At 41.5% G+C, this 19,479-nt stretch overlaps 1 protein-coding gene and 1 long non-coding RNA gene across 3 annotated transcripts in view; one reads left to right on the top strand and one right to left on the bottom strand.

Moving 5' to 3' along the window:
* The first annotated feature begins 1,891 nt into the window (after positions 1–1,891).
* LOC127008908 (syntaxin-18-like) lies at positions 1,892–19,210 on the top strand. 2 transcript variants are annotated; one of them, XM_050881388.1, is made up of 7 exons: positions 1,917–2,194; positions 4,415–4,690; positions 5,133–5,330; positions 6,731–6,872; positions 8,304–8,575; positions 14,138–14,263; positions 18,561–19,210. In XM_050881388.1, the coding sequence occupies exons 2-7, from the start codon at positions 4,415–4,417 to the stop codon at positions 18,663–18,665; spliced, it is 1,119 nt and encodes a 372-aa protein (XP_050737345.1). In that variant the 5' UTR covers positions 1,917–2,194; the 3' UTR covers positions 18,666–19,210. The 2 variants fall into 2 exon arrangements, with proteins under 2 accessions (XP_050737344.1, XP_050737345.1); XM_050881387.1 differs by lacking the exons at positions 14,138–14,263; positions 18,561–19,210 and adding an exon at positions 9,947–10,981 and having other exon boundaries at positions 1,892–2,194.
* Positions 15,200–19,479, bottom strand: part of LOC127008909 (uncharacterized) — a 34,395-nt gene continuing 30,115 nt past the window's right edge. Inside the window, exon 5 of the long non-coding RNA XR_007761451.1 lies at positions 15,200–17,906. This is a non-coding gene — a long non-coding RNA (uncharacterized LOC127008909). The remainder of the gene's footprint in view (positions 17,907–19,479) is intronic.

The raw sequence follows: 19,479 nt of genomic DNA on the forward strand, positions 1-19,479 counted from the left end.
GTATGAAGGTTGCAAGTTTTACAAAGCTGTGACTTTTTGATTGTATCTGGGGTTTTTACTCGCTACCTTCCTTTTCTGACGACCACTATGGTTGCGATGGTATGTGGTAGCGTGGTCATAGTCTATATTCCCGAGCGCTGGTCCCGGATGGTAAGGCCTCAGGACAAGTGAACACTCGTTCCGAGGTTTGTGACCAGAAGGGCGTTACTTGTGTGATTAATTATGGAAGGTGCTAGGATTTCCGTGCGAACCACTTGTGAGACAGCGTTAAGAAACTAGATGGTGATAATGTACTATGGGGGGGGGATGTGTGTAAGGGTTCAGTAACAAATGAGCAGCAAAACAGGCTCTAAATGATAACACTCACAGTAAGGTTGTATAGAAATATGTATTTAGTCTCATTCTTTCAAAGGTTAGCGGAGTACTAAAAAAAAAATGAATGACTGACAGGCTGTATGCCTCTAATCTATCTAGCTACCGGCACAAGGGAGATTTGAGGAATACACTTAATGCTTAGCTCTGGTTGCTGGAGGAGGAGAAGCAGGAGCTGGCGTGAGTGTCGGGCTCGGCAGGGGACGTCCACGATGGGAAAGGGGCGGTCCTGGTGATGGACAGACGGGTGCCGCTTGAGGTGGAGAGGGAGCAGCTCGGGTGGTGTGAAAAGGCGGGCGCTCGTCGTGATGTAGGGAGCAGCTTGGGGCAGTGGTATATCGGCCACCAGGGCAGTCGAGGGACAGGTTACCACGCCATACAAGTTCCCATCCTGTAGTGGGTCTCACACAGCAGGCCGTGGGTGGTTTTTCGGGGGGGCTGAGTGGAGAGATGGACACCTCTCTCACTCAACTCCAACTCGCTGCCTTTCTTGCTTCTTGCTGCTCGTCTCCTGACTAGCCCGCCTCACACAGCAAGCCGTGGGTGGTGTGTGAGTTGGGGGCTGAGTGGAGAGATGGACTCCTCTCTGACCAGCCCACTTCTCTGTGTTTTCTCGCTGCCGCTCCTTGCTGTAGGGGTGTTCGTCTCCTCACGTCTCCCAAGCTTGTGTCTTGCTGCAGAGGTGCTTGTCTCCTCACTGACCTGTGGATCTCCTTGCCCTCGCCTTCTCGACTCTGCTCCTCGCTAAGCTCCTCCCCCTTCTTCACGTGACTCCCTCTCGGCATTACAATCAAACCCTACCTACCTAACTAACTAGTTATTGGTTTCTTGGGGGGTTCGAGGCTTTGAGATGAGGGATTTCAGTAAACCTCGTTCATATATTCGTTCATTCGCTCGCCGTGTTATCTTCTCATAACCTTTTACGCACTTACATTCCTCAGCCACCCATTCACTCTTTCACTCATTCACTCTTTCACTCATTCACGCTCCCACTCGCTCACACTTACTCACTCTGTCACTCACTGACTTACTCACATTCTCTCGTTCATTCATGCACTCGCTTACACTTACTCACTGACTTGCATACCCTCTCGCTCACTCACATTCGGACCGTTACATGATTATGACAATTTACTTTGAAAATGGTTGTATCGTCAAGGGGTCCTGATGCGATCTGAGTCCATTCAATGAAGAGGGGCCTGAAATTCATTGTTTAGTCAAATATCATTGAACCCCACACACGATGGTAAAAACCCATTAATGACTACCTTGCCTTTTAAGCTATCACTAGGTGAGGAATGACGAGGGAAGCAATGTAATTTATGATTGTGTTTTTCGTGACTTTGTGCGCCGTTGAGGAGGCTTAGGTGAGGTGAGCTCTGCGTTACCAGATTGTCGTACTTAGCCTCTTATGTTTTCCGATTCCCGACCCAAAAACTGTCTCCTCCACTCCAATAACTACATTTATTTATAGTTACCATTGAAAGGTTTAATTATTAGTGTCTTTTCTCTATAGTTAACTGTCTAAAAACGGTAAACACAATGGTGGATACGATAATCTGGCAACGCTGGACCGTGAGCTGTCAGGGTGCCCTCCATCACAACACTGCCTTCACGGTGCACGGGGCGGCTCAACCATGGCCTAACCTGCCTGCTAAAACACTCAAGGAGAACAGCAACAACAACCCTAAATAATAATAAAGAAGAAGGAGGAGGCGAGGGTATCTGTCAGCCGCCAGGACCACCAGCACACCCCAGCCCTCGCGGTGAAGAGCTGCACTTTGTTTCCCTTCACACCTCACCTCGACGACCTGTTTCCAAGGTGCGTGTCAGGCATCAACGTGAACTGTGGGAATATAGGTATTTGTTTCCTCAATCGTCGCTTCCTTTATATTTTACCCCCTCGCTTCCTCTTCTTGCCTGTTCAGTACCTCTACCACTTTTTCTTTACTTTTAAGTTTTTCCGCCTTCATATTATAGTTAAGGGACATGTATTTCGTCCCTTAAGTATAATATGGAGGTGTAATATCATAGTTTGGAGGCGCGTAGTGATTCTCAATAGTTACCCACCTTTCTCCTCAGTGTTGACAACCCATGGTATTTAACCCTTAGACGGCGGTGGAGCTCTATACAGGCGGTCCAGAATTCAGTCAGTCAGTTTTGTTTGGCAGAAATATAACATCACTTCCAGAGTGCGGTAGAATCTATATAAAGACGATAGTTAAAACACCTCTTATGCGGCGTAACTATATTTACTGCGGTCCTAAGGTTGGCAGTGACTATATATACCGGTAGACCATTCATTTTTGGGGGAGCTACTTTTCAAATACTGCCGTCATCTAAGGGTTAACTAGCTCTTGATATGTATTTTCTCATCTAAGTATTGTTTAAATAAGCTTGTATTGTTGGCTCATCCATCCTCAGGGCATAACATTGAGAGGATAATATTGAGGAGACGGTACCGTAGCCACCTTGTGAAGTTATTACTTACAATATGGATTCTTTTTTGTTCCCTGGAAAATAGAAAGGGGGTCGAGGGAAGAGAAGCCCCTCTGTTGGGGGGATCATGAGCAGTGAAGTCCCTCAATAAAGGGGATCAAGGTAGATTATGTTAGGTTAAGCTTGTTAGGTTAGTTTACATTTATTCAGTATGCGATGTGGGCTGGCAAAAATACGCAATGTGGGACGGAACAAGGCGGCCACCTCCTCCCCATCACTTGCTACTCACAAAAGGAGTTTTCCATAAGGGTGGCAATATTCGGTAATACTTCCTAAGAAGTCCGCCTCCCCCTCCGCCACTCCAGCCCCCCCTACCCTCCAAGACGAGCCTGGGGAACTGTGGGGAACTGGGATTTTGGGGGGAAGCCAAAATCACTGAAAAATGGGCTTCCAAAATTTCCCTAGAAAACCCCTAAATTAAGGAAAATTCCCTACATGTGGGGGGGTCTAGGGGGGGGCACAGCCCCCCTTGGTTAGCAGGGGAATGAGGGGGGCTGCTAGGTTATAAAGTTTGGACTTTCCTTACTTTCGAGACTAGGGAGTTTTCCTTCATGTAAGGATTTTTCTAGGGAAATTTTGGAAGCCCATTTTTTTGTGATTTTGGCTTCCCCCCCCAAACCCTGGTTCCCCACAGTTCCCCAGGCTTGTCTTGGGGGGTAGGGGGGGGCTGGAGTGGCGGAGGGGGAGGCGGACTTCTTAGAAAGTGATACCTAATATTCTTCTAGGGAATTTAACAGAGGTGGGTGCAGTACTGAAAAAACAGTAGTGTGGTACTTTTTCCAGAGTAGTGCGGTTGTGGTAGTTCGGTACTTTTTCCAGAGTAGTGCGGTTGTGGTAGTGCGGTCCCACTTTTTTCTTTCCCAGTGCGGTACGCGGTGTACAGTACTGCGGTAGCGGTAGTCAAAAAATTAAAAATCGGCCGGCACCACACCGGTTAAAGAAGACTCACAGTGTAGTAGTTTAGTCTGTCTATTTAGTATTTAATTTTGAACAATAACTGAAAAGTCAGAATGATTGAATCACTGGTTCTGATGATATACCGATTGACTGATTGAGACAGATTCACTGAAAAAAAAAAGTTCTGTGAGCACGCCGCGCTGCAAATATCGTCTTCGATAGTTTTCAAAGTACTGCAAAAAAGTACCTCAGGAGTTTTTAGTGCGGTCCATGGTAGTGCAGTATTTTCAGAAATTTTTGGGTAGTGCGGTACTTTTTTTGTGATGTGATAATACCGCACTACCACACTAAGTACCGCACTTGCCCACCTCTGGAATTTACTTTCATATCTAGGTCAGGATCTCTACCCTAAAGAGGTTGGATATTTCTCAAGAATTACACCCAGCTCACTCAGGCTTATAACACTATGTTGCAAATAGATTTTAATGTCCTTTTCATCACTGATAATTTTATCATTTTTGTCACAAGATTACCAGCTCCTGCAAAAAAATTCAGCTCAGTTAATTGGTGTTACAGTACTTGTTTCTAAAGTTACAGTTTCATACCTACCTGAAATTGGTTCCTAATGAATCAGTTTCACCCACAGATGACGGTGGAAAGTAACACCAGTGCGGATCTCACAACACTCTTCAAGTCTTGTGTGAAGACCATCCGCACACGCAACAAGGCCATTGGTGTCACCCTGCCGCAGACCAAGATCTTCCCCAGTCCCCCGACGCCTGCTTCACAGTTCTATTCAAGGGCGCGGGATGTGATGAGCAATATAAGCAGTCACAGGAACCTGCTCCAGGACCATCGCAAAAAATACCTCCAGTACCAAGACCACTCCATGACAGACTATGAAAGGAGCTACATGGAGAAGGTAATTATTTATAGTTTAGAATTTCAAGATGCATATTATGTGAAAAATAATAGATATTCTGGATCCGAATGTAGATCAATAATGCGCAGGGCACCTATCGGGTGCATAACATGCATATCTGTGTTGGTTTTTGTTTCCTAGTGTGAAGGATGAAGTGAAGGAAGTAGAAAACAGGCAGCAGGATTGTATAACACTTCAGTCAAGTGAAATATGAATGGCAAAGAATTTTTCAGGGGCAAATGTTATTTAAGAGGGAAGATGAGGTACCTACCTGAATAGTTCTTGTTTCGTAAATATGTAGAATGAATGGTGAGACAAAATTCAATATTTTCTGGAAAGAATATTTTTCAAAATATTTTACCTTGGACAAAGTACTACTCAGTGGTAATATTTCTAAGAGCAAAATGCAAACTTGTTACACTGGTTCTTGTTAATTCATCAGGTTGTCAAGACTAACCTGCGCATCATTGACGACAACATCCGCACGCTCAGCTCAGACCTGCAGGGGGAGCAGCAGGGCTCCAAGGATGCCCAGGAGTGCCAGCAGAACATAATGGCCATACTGAGGATGAACTTCCAGGGGATAAACTCTACCTTCAAACACATGAAAGAGCTTAGGAAAAAGAGACAAAAGGAAAAGGTATGTACTTGTAATAATTAAGGTTTGATAAATTTGAAGGCGGCTTTGTGCAGCTTCCTGAAGCTCCGGCCAGTGAGTGGCTATCAAGAGCCAATACCCCTATGGTTAGCTCTGTTGGCTTATAGTGTAGTGTCCTAAGGTCCCATCACATGGTGCAGATGTAGCACCTGCCTGCAGAAACAAGCCTGGGACTAACCTGAGGACTATGCTTGTGAGCTCCTAGAATATCCTAAGCCTCTTGGAAGATCACTGACTGCCTTACATTGTGAATGGGCTCAGAAGGCTGAAGGTGGACATAGTGAGGAGGCCTGGCAGTGGTGAGGTCAGCAGGTGGGGGGTACACCTACTACTGGCCTGGCATTAGCAATAAAGAGATTGACCTCATCCTTGGAAGCACTCTCTGGAGGATCCTTACGAACTAGTGTTTTCTAGAGGAAATCACCCTCTGAGAATGGGTCTTTAGTTCATCCTGCTCATACACTTCCATTTTTTATATATTAGCACATTACCACCTCCTTACAGTTGTAATGTCCATAAATTTTGAGAGTGAGGCTAATTGAGGTAGCTGATTCAAGTTTTTAGGGGGATAGATTAAGCAGTACTGCAGCAACATATGTATTCTACATTATAAAGAACTTGCACAGCAAAAAGCAGATTGCCTGAAGAGGAATATCTTATTTAACCTGGTAGCAGCGACGGGCCAAATCTGTGGCTTTACCGTGTAGCAGCGACGGGCCAAATTTGTGCTACGATATAAACCCCCCAAAAAAGATGATACATAATCTGATCGCAAATGCTTCGATATATATTATGAAATGGTTTGTGTGAGGTGTGATTTTTTTCTCATTTCTCTCACTTAGAGGGACCATTAAGAAACATGATCCCCACTGCTACTGGGTTAATAGGGGTATTGCTTCATGTTGAACCAGCGACTACTTCCTGAAACTGAATTGAGGGCTGTCTGTCTGATGAATTCCAACTCCAGCTATATGGGCACATGGCATGGCTCCCAGAGGACAATCCTGCTCATAGGGTTGTTTCTGTACGAGGCAACCCTAAGTGAAGGAGACCGAGGGGACGGCCACCTAACTCATGGGTGGGCAAGTCAGTCGATCCTTGGAGAGGGCTAAAATGGGAAGGATGGCTGTGTGGAGGGTTGCCCCGGGTTGACCGTCTAGGGTGGGGTTGGCAGGTGATTGAAGCAACGTGCCTCCTGGTGTACGCTCCCCATAAGTTAGTTATCATAGAATGTCCAACTAATTCGTAGTCACGACGTAGTGTGACAGATTGGTTATCAGAAACTTCCAAGGTAGTATTGTAGTTTTCATGAACAATTACATTATATTGACTACACATGATCAGTGCAATTTCTGCAGTTACATGAAATTTATCTATTGCAGGACAACTTGTATCGACTGCAGCGGCCATCTGGCTCCAGAAAGCGAACAAGTAGTGGTTCTGAGGAGCAGAGCAGAGCACCTCATCCTGCCCTGCGAGAGAGCCTGGAGTCTAGTCGTGATGCTTTAGAAACATCTCAGTCTGGTATTACTGTTCATTAGGAGGGTTCCCTTCTGTGCCTTTGTTTTGTAAGATTAACCCGGTACCAGCGACGGGTCAAATTTGTGCCTTTACCATGTAGCAGCGACGGGCCAAATTTGTGCCATGATTTAAACCCCCCGAAATAAATGATACATAAACTGATCACAAATGCTTCGATATATATTATGAAATGGTTTGTGTGAGTGATGATTTTTTCTCATTTTTTCTCGCTGCTACCGGGTTAAGTGGCCAGTCTTTTATGATACTTATAACTCCATGACATTATACAACCGTGATGTAAATCTTCGTGGCCTATATGACCCTTGGAAGCCAGGGAAAAAGGTAGTTACATCAGTGTAGAGTAATTACTATTCTTCAAGGTGTTGATGGGTAGATCTCACTGATGTAGCCATGCAAGACACAGCAGGACTGTAACCAGCCATTGAAGTTTTGACTTGCAATAAGAAGGACAAAGGTAATAGTAACATAAATGAAAAAGATGCAGCTTCATTTTTGGTACTCAGGAATTACTGTTTCATCAGCCATCCCTTTTATTGGATTACCTTTTTCAGTCTTCTAAGCACCAGTCATAATGAACCTATCTAGTTGTTTATTACATTCCTTTTTTAACTTTTCCAAATTCATTTTATATTTTCTCCATGGACGTCAGCATCTCTGGTTTCATTGGAATTTCATATAGCCCCATGCACTTTCAATTTGATTTAAGCTTAACCCGGTAGCAGCGGGGGTCATGTTTCTTAATGGTCCCTCCAAGCGAGAAAAATGATAAAAAATCACTCCTCATACAAACCATTTCATAATATATATCAAAGCATTTGTGATCAGATTATGTATCATCTATTTTGGGGGGTTTATATCATGGCACAAAGTTGACCCATCGCTGCTATACGGTAAAGCCACAAATTTGGCCCGTCGCTGCTACCGGGTTAACAAATGCCCAGAGCATCACCCTCACCTTAACTAGAAACATCCCTTACCATTACAGAGTCATATACTTTGGACAGTGTATATTTAGTATCATACATGGGGTTATGATTATAAAGGATCTTGTATCACATAACAGTGCCTCTAGTTGCTCCTTTTCAGTCCATTGTTTTTCTTTCTTAGCAAATGCAGCACATTTGACATTTATCTTAATTGTTAGCAGTGATTTAATGGCTGCATGGTAACATTTTTCATCTTATAACACTTCAGCAGTTTGAGAAATAGGTTAAAAGAAGATAGAAAATAAGTAGATTTTTCTTTAATTCCCATGTCAGGATCATGTCTGTCTTCAAAGAGCTTTCTGGGAGGGTCCTAGTTGCAGGGAAGTGTTTGGAAATAGTTGAGTTTTCTGAGCTCTGTTAGTTTTTACCATTTTGTATTAGGCTACAGCTTGGAGGGTAAAGAAGTAAAGTACTCCTTTATACACAGAATTGTGGGGCGATTGGCCGGAGAGTCCTGAAAGTGACCAGTTAAGCCAAGATGGAAATCAAGACAGGGATGACAAGGAAAGCACTGAAGGAAGTAAAAGGAGAGGACCATCAGATGCAGGGAAGAAGCAAACATCCTACCTGGAGGACGAGATGGATAAGATGCTTGGAGAGCTTAGTCCAGAGGAGCGGCAGATGCTGGAGGAGGAGAATGATCACCTCTACAAAGAGCTCCAGTCCAACCACGAAGAAGTGCGGCAAATCACTAAACAGGTGGGATTTACATAGATTTACATAGAAAATCAGACCACACAGACCCCATGGTCCAGACTTGGTGGTCTGTCCTTAAACCTAAGTGATTTTACATTAATCAGATCCAACTTTGCATTTCTACTCTAGTTGATATTAAGTTGAAGGAACAGCCTGTTACAGTAGAATATTAATCGTGTTACACTGGACCACTCATGTTTCTTAATGGTCCCTCCAAGCGTTGGTGAAGAAAAATTGGTGCAGAAAAAATCACCCCTCACATAAACCATTGTTCCTCATAATATCATCGATCATAAACAATGTTGATCTGTCTACATTATGTAACCATTAAGTATTTTAAAACATTCGATCAGTTTTCCTCGGAGGCTTTTCTCAAGAGAGAACATGTTAAGGGTAGAAAGCCTTTCTTCGTAGGATTTGTTGCAAGGAAGGATCATTTTCGTTGACGCTGAACACCTTCTAATTTAGCAATATCCTTTGCATGGTGGGGAGACCAAAACTGTACCGCATATTCCAAGTGGGGTCTGACTAAACTGTTGTAGAGCGGGAGTATTACATCTTTATTCTTGAATACAAAGTTTCTTTTAATCTTCATTTTATATTTTCTCCATGGACGTCAGCATCTCTGGTTTCATTGGAATTTCATATAGCCCCGTGCACTTTCAATTTGATTTAAGCTTAACCCGGTAGCAGCGGGGATCATGGGATTATTTTATTACATACGGCAATGAAATTTTGAAAGTGAACATGCCCTACTCTTCCATTTCGAAGACAGTGGGAATACCAGTGATACATAGTATCAATGTTATGATATAACATGCTTTTGATACAAGCCATATACAAAACAGATAAAGGAGTATAAAATGATGTACTAGCTGCAGCCGTGTAGGGCAAATATATAGGAACAACATATGCAAAACTTAGCTGCCTTTAGGTGCCCATTCAAAAGCTATATCAATTTCCCTCAGACTTTCCCCTAAGCTGCCGCGGCCATGATTTAACTTTACCGCGGCTTTACCGACAAAAGTTACCGTTTTCTTCAGAGACCTCACCAAACGTCAATGTACGGTCAGTCGTTGATGGGCTCCGTGTAAAGAAATCCCAGTACGAGAGGGTAGGTGTATTGTCATATAGAATTTCTTGCCAGAACAGCAACATGAATGATTATAGATATATATGTGACTCAAGAAAATGAGATTCATAGAAAGAATTTTAAATATTGTGAAGGGAGACACAAGATTTCAAAATGAGAAAGAAATTATTAAGTTACTCCTGAAGTACAGAAACATTAACGCAATTATAGAAAATGTGTAATGTAAGGTAAACTTACGTAATTACACTTTTTTTTCAGAGCTATTTCATTTGTCTTTTCAGATGGCGTCCCTGACAAGGGAAGACGTTCTATTAGAGTATCTAGCTCTGAAAGGCACACACACATTTGAGGGTTCACTTGAAAAGGTTGTGGAAAAACACCAAGAGAAGTTTAAACATAAGAGAAACATGAAAAAAAATGACATTGCAGCTCTAAAGCACCAATTTCATAAAAGATGGCAGAAAGCCAGAAGGTTAGCATCAAAGTTTGTTGAAGGGAATGAAGAGTGGTTGAGAACGGAACTAACATTAGCAGCTAACGATGAAAATGTCTGTTTCACAACCTGTGAGAAGGATCGGTCATTGAATACACAGAAAAGAGGTAGAGAATTAGTGTTTGAGTTCAAGGATGCAAGTGAACGAACGAAAAGGAGAAGAACCCAGCAATTACGTCAAGACAAATCAACAGAGGAGCTCGTGTATGCCACTCAGATGAAACTTCGACAATCAGGGAGATCTGATGCAGCCAAGATCTGTGCAGAAGCAACTATGACTACCCCAAGAAGGCCACATAAGATGTTAAAAAAGTTAAACAGTCAACAAGAAACACCACTCTCACCCCATGAAGCTCTTGCAGTCCTTATAAATACAAATATGAGCAAAAGTACATACTGCTATCTGAGAAAGGTGCAGAAGGAGAGACATTGTACCTTATATCTGCCTTACAACTCTGTCCTGAAAATGAAAAAAACTTGCTATCCAGCAAATATTGCAGTGAATGAATTTAATGTTGAAGTTCCTCTTCAGAACTTGTTAGACCACACAGTTGCAAGTCTACTGAGGTGCCAGGAGAGTGCACTAGATCTGATCAAATCAGACAAAAATGATAACATTGAACTAGAACTTACGACTAAATATGGGTTTGATGGCAGTGGCAACCAGGCATTGTATGACATAAAATATGAAAAGGATGCACACGGAGACATAAGTGAGAGTGATCTTTTTGCAACTTTCATTAGTCCCATAAAACTGGTCGTGATGGCAACTAATAAAGTAATATGGTATAACAGTGCACTGTCTTAAACTGCATATTGCCGGCCACTTCGACTTCAGTTTAGCAAGGAGACACCTGATTTGATCAGACTTCAGCATGAATCAGTTCAGAAGCAAATCGAAGAGTTACATCCCAGTGTTAAAGACAGAGTAAAAGTTCACCACAACTTAATGTTAACGATGGTCGATGGAAAGGTAATTCAGGCGGTGACGAAAACACCTTCAGCTGCTACATGTTACCTCTGTCATCCAGTAACAAAGCCATCTGCCATGAACAATCTACAAGAAATAAAGAACAAAGAAGTAGTAAAGGAATATTCAGCTTTTGGGATATCTCCACTGCACTTGTTGATCAACAGCATGGAATGCGTACTTCATATTGGATACAGAAAACATCTCAAGACTTGGGCTGTTAGGGGAGTACAAGCTAAAGAAGTATTCATGCAAGAAAAAAAGAAAATTCAAACATCTTTAAAGGAAGAACTAGGACTGAATGTGGACATCCCTACACATGGTAGTGGGACAAGCAATAATGGGAACACAGCAAGGAGATTTTTCAAGGACTTTGAAAGGACTTCAGAGATCACAGGAGTAGATAAAGAGTTGATCAGGAGATTAGCAGTGCTACTTGCTGCACTAAACTCTGGATACGAGATTGATCATAAAGCATATGAAAAGTTTGCTGAGGACACTGCACATCTATATGTAAATTTATATGGCTGGTATTATATGCCTGTGTCTATGCATAAAATGTTGATGCATGGCTCTCATATCCTCCAGAATACGTGCATCCCTGTCAGACAGGCATCTGAAGAAGCCATTGAAGCTAGACACAAGGATGTGAGAAATATTAGACTAAGTCATACATGTAAGAACTCACGAGTACGGATCAACACAGACTTGTTCCATTGGCTTCTTGCATCATCTGATCCCCTGGTAGCATGTCATAGGAAAGCAAAGTACCTCAAACCGGAAAAATCACTATCCCATGATGTGATTCAACTCTTAAAAGAGCCAAATGTATATGATGATGATGATGATGATGATGATGATGAGGAGGAGGAGGAGGAGGAGGAGGAGGAGGAGGAGGAGGAGGAGGGGGAGGAGGAGGAGGAGATGGAGGAGAAGGAGAAGGAGTACTTGGAGGAGGAGCAGGGAGAGGAGATGCAGGAGGGGGAAGAGGGGAAGGAGGAGAAGGAAGGTTAAATGTAAAGGAAAAAAGGAAGGAAGAAGCCTAATCGCAATTCCAGTATACACTATATGTATTTACCTCATTATAATTAATAAAATTCAACAAAGCAAAATTTTCTTTTATATGAAACCTTATAATATTTTTATAGCAATTCTTTTAATCAATCAAGTATCACAATGGGATTTCAATAAAACAATAATAATAATAATGATGCTACTGCTAATAATAATAATAATAATAATAATAATAATAATAATAATAATAATAATAATAAAATAAGACTATTAATAATAATGATAAAATTAATAATAATAATAATAATAATAATAATAATAATAATAATAATAATAATAATAATAATAAAAACAAAACAGTTGCGCGAAACCCGTGTTTTCAAATCCGTAGGTTTTTGGCCAGGAATTTGGCGCTTTGGACCACTGCGTCGCTGCTGCACGGTAAAGCCACAAATTTGGCCCGTCGCTGCTACCGGGTTAAGCCAGGTTCCATGAGACAGATAATTCTTAGAGTTTCTCTTATATATATTTTTTTACTAATATGCAGTGGCAATTTTGTAACCAGCAATATTTCTCTGGAATGCTGTTGGTGCTGTGCAAAGCTTCATCAATATATGTGCACGGGGAAAGTTTTAGTGCAAGGTCTGTTGTTTGAGGGGCAGCCTTGACCAAGCCACCCTCACAAGACACCGCTTATATGACTGAAAAATCTCACTGCGGAGAAAATCATAGGCTAAATGACTGCTTGAATTAGTTTAGATTGAATAAGAGGTGCATTTAGATAAATGACGGAAAAGTAATTGTAAGTATCAACTGAGGAATGATATCCAGACACCTACAGCATAAATTAACAAAGCCTTCACTGTGTTATATAGAAAGTCTCATTTAGTAAGGAAGAATATATGATTTTTCTGAGTCAAGAAGTATGGTAACCTTTTTTTTTTAGGCTAGGTTAGGTTGGGTTAAGTTTAGGGAATTTTCAAACACATAATATCTAGAAACCTATAGCATAAATTAACAAAGAAAGCCTCCACTGTGTTATATAGAAAGTCTCATTAGTAAGGAAGCATAGATGAGTTTTTTTCTGAAAAGACATATGGTAACTTTTTGTGGTTTTGTCAGGTTAGGTTAAGTTTAGGGCATCTTCAAACACATGACACCCAACAACTTGTAGCATAAATCAACAAAGAATGACTTTACTTTGTTGTATAGAAAATCTTATGAGTAAGGAAGCATATATGATTTTTCTGAGTCGAGTAACTGTTTAGGGTTTTGTTAGGTTAGTTAGGTTAAGTTAGAGTATCTTCAAACACATAACAGCCATTTCGTCCTGCCTATGACTTGACCTCCTTCAAGAAGAGTGTATCAAGACACCTCTCCTCCCAAAATTGACCTCTCTTTTGGCCACTCTTTACTTTTGTCGATTATGGGAGCGGTGAGTAGCGGGCTTTTTTTTCTACTCTTTCTACCCTTGAGTCATCTCCTTTGTTGTTAAAAAAAAAAAAATATATATATGGTATAAATCAACAAAGAAGGACCTGACTTTATTGTATAGAAAGTCCCATTAGTAAGGAAGCATATATGAATTTTCTGAGTCAGGATTTGTCAAGTTTGTTTTTTATGATAAATAAATGTGTTCTGTGGTTCATGCTGTGCCATTGCTGTCACTGGCAGTGGAGTAGGCCATGGCAGTGAGCCACGGGTTGATGCTGCCGCGGCCGCACAGGTTCCCACATACATTTCATTGGTATTCTCAGAGTTGCATTAATATCTACACTCTTTCCTATTGATTTCTGGGAGGTTAGAATGTTAGTAGAATACTTACTGTAGGACAACAGAAGAGCAGTTTGTTAAGTAGGAAACAAGATATTGGAGCATTAATAATACCAGTCTTTACCGAAAATTATAATTATATGCCACATTTAAGAAATTAGATCTTATGTTTCTTTCTTTCTTTATATATTTATGTATTTATATTTTATGTGATTATTGCAGGTTGTAGAGCTTGGTCAGATGCAAGACCTCCTCTCTGAAAACGTGGAACTGCAAGCAACTCAAATTGACAAGATACAGGAGACCATAATAGCGGCAACAGAGAACGTGCGGGAGGGCAATGAGCAAGTAAGGAAGGGCCCAGGGTGTTGTCTCTTCTTTGTAATATACTCAGCTTTTCTTTGGGGTAACTTAAAGACAGGAGTGTAATAGTTCTTTTCTTGTTGTATTGTACCTATTGTTGCTTTACCTACTGATTTCAGACAACCTATTCAGAAATATTTAAGGTCATGTTAAGGCTATAGAGTTGTGTCTCTTATCGCATGGATCTTCAAACATTCATGTACTCTCTTTGCATGTCATGGTTCAGCACATCTTTCTCAGACAGAGTTCGACCATCTCTGTGTAAACTCGCCCTTCATTACTTACCCATCAGTCCCGTCCTATGCTTTCTCAGGATGCATGTGGGCAGATTTTTAATACATTTCACCTACTATTTCTCTTCTGTCATCCTTTGTCACGATTTCTCTTCTGTCATCCTTTGTTGAAGCTTTCAGCACTCAGTTTTTCCTCTTTGCGTCTTTTGTTATATACTACAGGCACGATCAGTCCTTCCATTTCTCCCTCAACGTGTAGCGTAACAACTTAGCAATTACCTCCGTTGCCTGCATCTCATTTTTTCCCCTGGGCGAGGATGTTAATGGCACTTTCTGTCCCCTCCATGCTGATTTTACATAACTGCTAGATTTGTTTGTCACACATAGCTTGCAGTATCTATTTGCACATGATTTTCTCACACACATTTACCTTGGAAGTGACTCGTATCTTATTCAGTGGTGTGTGCATGTGACTCTCCATCACAGTTCTTATTCCAGTCACATGCTAATAGTATCAGTCTTCATTCTTTTCAATGCTTTCTCTAATAGTGGCTCAGTTGGTATTCTGCCCCAACTTCTACTTAAAGGCCTGGGTTCGATCCCTGGCACACGGTGGAGTACATTTAGAGACAAAATATTAATAGAAGTGACAACTGGTGGGTATGAGTGGTGTAGGAAAACATAGGTAGCAGCAGTTATACTTTATTTCATTGAACATTGGCAGCCTTTTTCAGAGAATAAGATGGCGTGCAGAGGCGGCTGCTTACATATCCTCCTGGTGGACCATCTTGCAGATCACCTTAGAAAAGAGCGCTGACTGGATCTTCCGTGTCTGCCTTCCTGCCACCACGATGACCATAGTCCATTCACTTACGCTGGGTCCCTGGCCAGATAAGTCAGGGCGCTGCTGATTGGCTGTTGGTGGGCGGGAAGTCTGACGTCTCTGTTTCCCAACACAGTTGCAGTGGATCAGAAAATATTCATAATTGTTTACTTAACTCATCTGTTACACAAGACCGGCAAATTTTGTTGACATAATTGGGTTAAACAGTTATTGTACAACTAACACAATTTTCAAGACTCAAAAGGTAAAAAAATAATTATGGCAAAAGGCAAAAAAAATAATTATGGTGAAAATAAGTCAGAATAACATATAATATTCATACCACTTTTTACAAATCCTACCATACCTCCTCTTATATCACACTTTTTCAAAAATCTGAGAGAAGCATTGTATTCAGTAGGATTTTATGTATAAGAACAAACATTTTACTCTAAGCCTGAGTCTATAATTGCTGCAAGTGTTTATGTAAAAAGTGGTTGTAACATTTAAATGTTATTCTCTGGATTCTTCTCATCAGTTTTGAAAACTGTGTTATAGTTGTACAGTCACTTTAATTCAATGATATCAGCAAAGTTTACCTCTGCTGTGTGACAAATGAGCCTAGTAAAGAAATCTGAATATTTTCTGACCCTAGGCCAGTGTGTTGGGTAACGGAGACTACAGACGCCCACCCACCTACAGCCAGTCAGCAGCATCCTCACTCACTCAGCTAGTACTTTGGGATCCTGCTGAAGAAAATGATGTATGGCTAACTGTGATGTGTGAGTGGCAGATGAATACCTCTGTGAGGTTACTTGCATCCATTGTATCAATGTACACTGCTTCCATTGTTCTCCTTGCCCTCCTTCCCATTCCTGTGTGTAGAATTTCTGCACCACTCCAGTTGGCAAGCGGCTGCATTCATCGGCATGCACCACCAAGGAGTTTGAAGTCCTGTGGTGCCAAAGGTTGTTTCTGTGCTGGCAGGTTCTTTATCTCACCCCTCATGAAGTCACGCCAGAATATGCTGCTGAGCATCCACTACAGGGAAACTTGTAGACTGTGCTGTCCTCATTTCTACTACCTGCGTGATGACCTCAGGGTATCGTATTTTTAGTCGTAAGGAGTGCTTTACACTGACACTAATCCTAGTGAGTAACCTGGTGAGGTTTGGCGGATTTAGAGTACGGTACCACCAAGCCATCTTTTTCTTTCTTCATTCTATCCGCATTTTTCTTCCATATGCACTCTGCCTTTTTCTTTTTCTATAGCAAACTAAGAGGATGCTTAAGTCAGCTGAATATGGTACATTTATTATGTATGTGCATGTGTCATATAGGAACTCATCGCTACACATCCTGAAAGCTTGTAAGAAGAAGCAATTCATTAAGCCAGATTTTGTTTTCGTGTTGTGCCGTGATAGGAGGATGTGAATGAATTTGTGTCTGTTTCTAGATTTTTGGTTTACAGAAAACCTAAGAAAAGAAACAATTTCATCCACTTCCTATCATGACATGACATGAGAATGTTGTCTGGTGTGGTGATAGGCTTCTACTCAAAAGTTTTCAGGGTGTGTAGCGATGAGTTCCCATATGATGAGTGTACATATGTAACAAACCAGTTTAGCCAGCTTAAGCATCCTCTTGCTTTGGTACACAGGCTAAGGAAAGAAACATTGTGCACATGGGGGAAGAAAAGGACAACTTGGTGGTGCCATACTCTAAATCAGCTGAACTAATAACCAGGGTGTTCACTAAGATTGGCCTCTGTGTAGTGCACTCCTTGGAAGTGAAAGTAGTGGATACAGTATTCGGAGGTCATCACAAAAGTCATAGGAATGAGGACAGCACTGTCTACGTGATTCCCAGTAGTGGATGCCCAGCAGCATATTTTGGAGAGACCTCATGATGAGTTAGATAGAGAACCTGCCAGCACAAAAACAATCTTCGCCACCACAGGACTTCAAACTCCTTGATGGCGCATGCCAACGAATACAGTCACTTGCCTGACTAGAGTGGTGCAGAGATTCTACACACAGGGTTGGGAAGGACAAGAGAACAGTGGAAGCAGTGTACATTACTACTGCAGATGCAGGCAACCACAGAGAGAAATTCATCTGTCTCTCGTGCACAGTGTGGCTGAGAAGCAGACACTGGTTAAGCAGACACGGATGAACCAATCAGTGAGCTATATTCAGAGGCGAGCCACAAGATTCACCTAAGGGATGCATATGCAGCCTTCTCTTTGGTCTATCTCATTCTTTCTGAACAATACTGTCAAAACGTGCAGTGAGTCTCAAATTGGTTATATGTACTTGGTGTACTCTGAGCAAGCAGCTTCCAACTGCTGAATTACAAATAATGGATGCTGATCCACTCATTGATGAAACCCCACCCTCACTTGGCAAGGTGTGAGAGGCTGTGGTAGTTGAGGGGTGGAAAGACAGCCTGTGTTTGTAGTATCAGTGTGGAGGTGCTCAGAGCTGGAGTGTGGCCATGATCCGTGAGTTGTATGCAATCTTGACTGCCTGGTACCATTCCTCCTGACTGGAAGTGGGGCTGATCATCCATATCTGGAAAGAGATAGGGGACTGTCAGGACTAATAAATGCCCCGATATTACACTGCTCAGTGTGCCAGTCAAGGCGCTGGGTGAGCACCTGTTCCCTACACCAATTTCCATGTTCCTACATTCACACCACAAAATTACTTTCCCACATCTTCATTTAGAGGTTTCCTCTGACCTGGCTGAGACCGGCATTGTGTGGAAGCACCACACAATGCTGAAACAGTCAAGATGATTTTAGGTATCAGAGCATGAATCCAAATGACAGATCAGCAGCAGCCGAAAATCATTTGTCTTTGTAAGCTAACAGAAAATATCAAATGGCGGCAATTCAATAAGCTTCAGTGATTCCCTGCTTTCCCTGATTTTCCCTGAAATGACTGACGAGGTCTTGAATTAGGTAACAATATTTGTTTTTTTCACTTTGGGCCTTTGGTTGTAATACTTATTGTTTCATTTACTTCATGTATTTCACTTTTGACTTTTCTAAATGAAGACCACTTATCTTTTACTTGTCACTTGGCAGCAGCTTCCTCTTAAGTGTATTCGAAGATTATTATGAAAGATATTGCCTTGTTTGAAACTAAGTTGCCCCTCCCCTGATTACACTTGTTGGAGGGAGGAGGCAGGACAAACTCTGAATCTGTTTTGTGTGTTTCCAGGTCCGCGAGGCCATGAGGAAGGACGCAGGGTTCAGGGTGTGGATCATGTTCTTCCTGATCGTCATGTCCTGCACTATCCTGTTCCTGGACTGGTACAACTCGTGAAGTGATATCATGGGAACCGTTTGGTTTTATGAACAGTTACTTGTTACGAGTGGAGTTTATTCTGTGATCACATTGGAGTTAATAGATATAGCAAAATATATATATACATATATAAGTCGTCATCTGTTTTGTTGTCAGAACATGTTTTGCTTTATATAATTTTTTAATATTTCTAGGACATCGGGAAGTTCACTTAGCAGCTCATATCAGGGAAACCAAATGAATCTGAAGTCATATCATTAGCATATGTCTCACTTATAGCAAAGAACTGTAGAGGAGCTAAGCTTACCCTGCACTCTTCTCCTGAGGGTGAACCCCAGGTCAGGCAGCACACAAGTTCTTGCCATAGTACTATATATGTAGTAATGAAAAATATATGCTGATAAAAAGATGGCAATTAAAATGTCAAGAATATTATTTATGAAGCATGATCTTTTCTACTGACTGTATGAGAAAGAAGGTGCTGTGACCAAGATGCCTCTCCTTGGTGAGATTACCAATGTTATGAAAAGCCTGTTAAGTTCTGTTACAAAAAAAATTTAAAACATTATCAATTTAATTTTACCTTTTTTTCTTGAAATCACTAAGCCTTTTTATAAAACCATAGAATAGAGCCTTCCCATCCCTCACTTCACATACACTTTCCTCACAAAACTGAATTGTACCAGGCAAATTTTTGTCAATAACTTCACACAAACAAAAACTTTGTAATAAGAAATATTAAAAGTCTATGTAGGAAATTATGTCATGCACCTCAAGGCTGTTGATAACGAATACTGTGTAAGGGTACGGCAGGAAATAAACAGCAGCAAAG

This window comes from Eriocheir sinensis, chromosome 39 (assembly GCF_024679095.1).
Source record: "Eriocheir sinensis breed Jianghai 21 chromosome 39, ASM2467909v1, whole genome shotgun sequence".
In the NCBI taxonomy this organism is placed as follows: Eukaryota; Metazoa; Arthropoda; class Malacostraca; order Decapoda; family Varunidae; genus Eriocheir; species Eriocheir sinensis.

Excerpts from the sequence above, each read along its gene's own strand:
- LOC127008908 (XM_050881387.1), top strand. The coding sequence starts at position 4,415 with ATGACGGTGGAAAGTAACACCAGTGCGGATCTCACAACACTCTTCAAG. Across the intron at positions 5,331-6,730 it reads AAAAGAGACAAAAGGAAAAG|GACAACTTGTATCGACTGCA; the intron begins GTATGTACTTGT and ends TATCTATTGCAG. Across the intron at positions 8,576-9,946 it reads TGCGGCAAATCACTAAACAG|ATGGCGTCCCTGACAAGGGA; the intron begins GTGGGATTTACA and ends TTGTCTTTTCAG.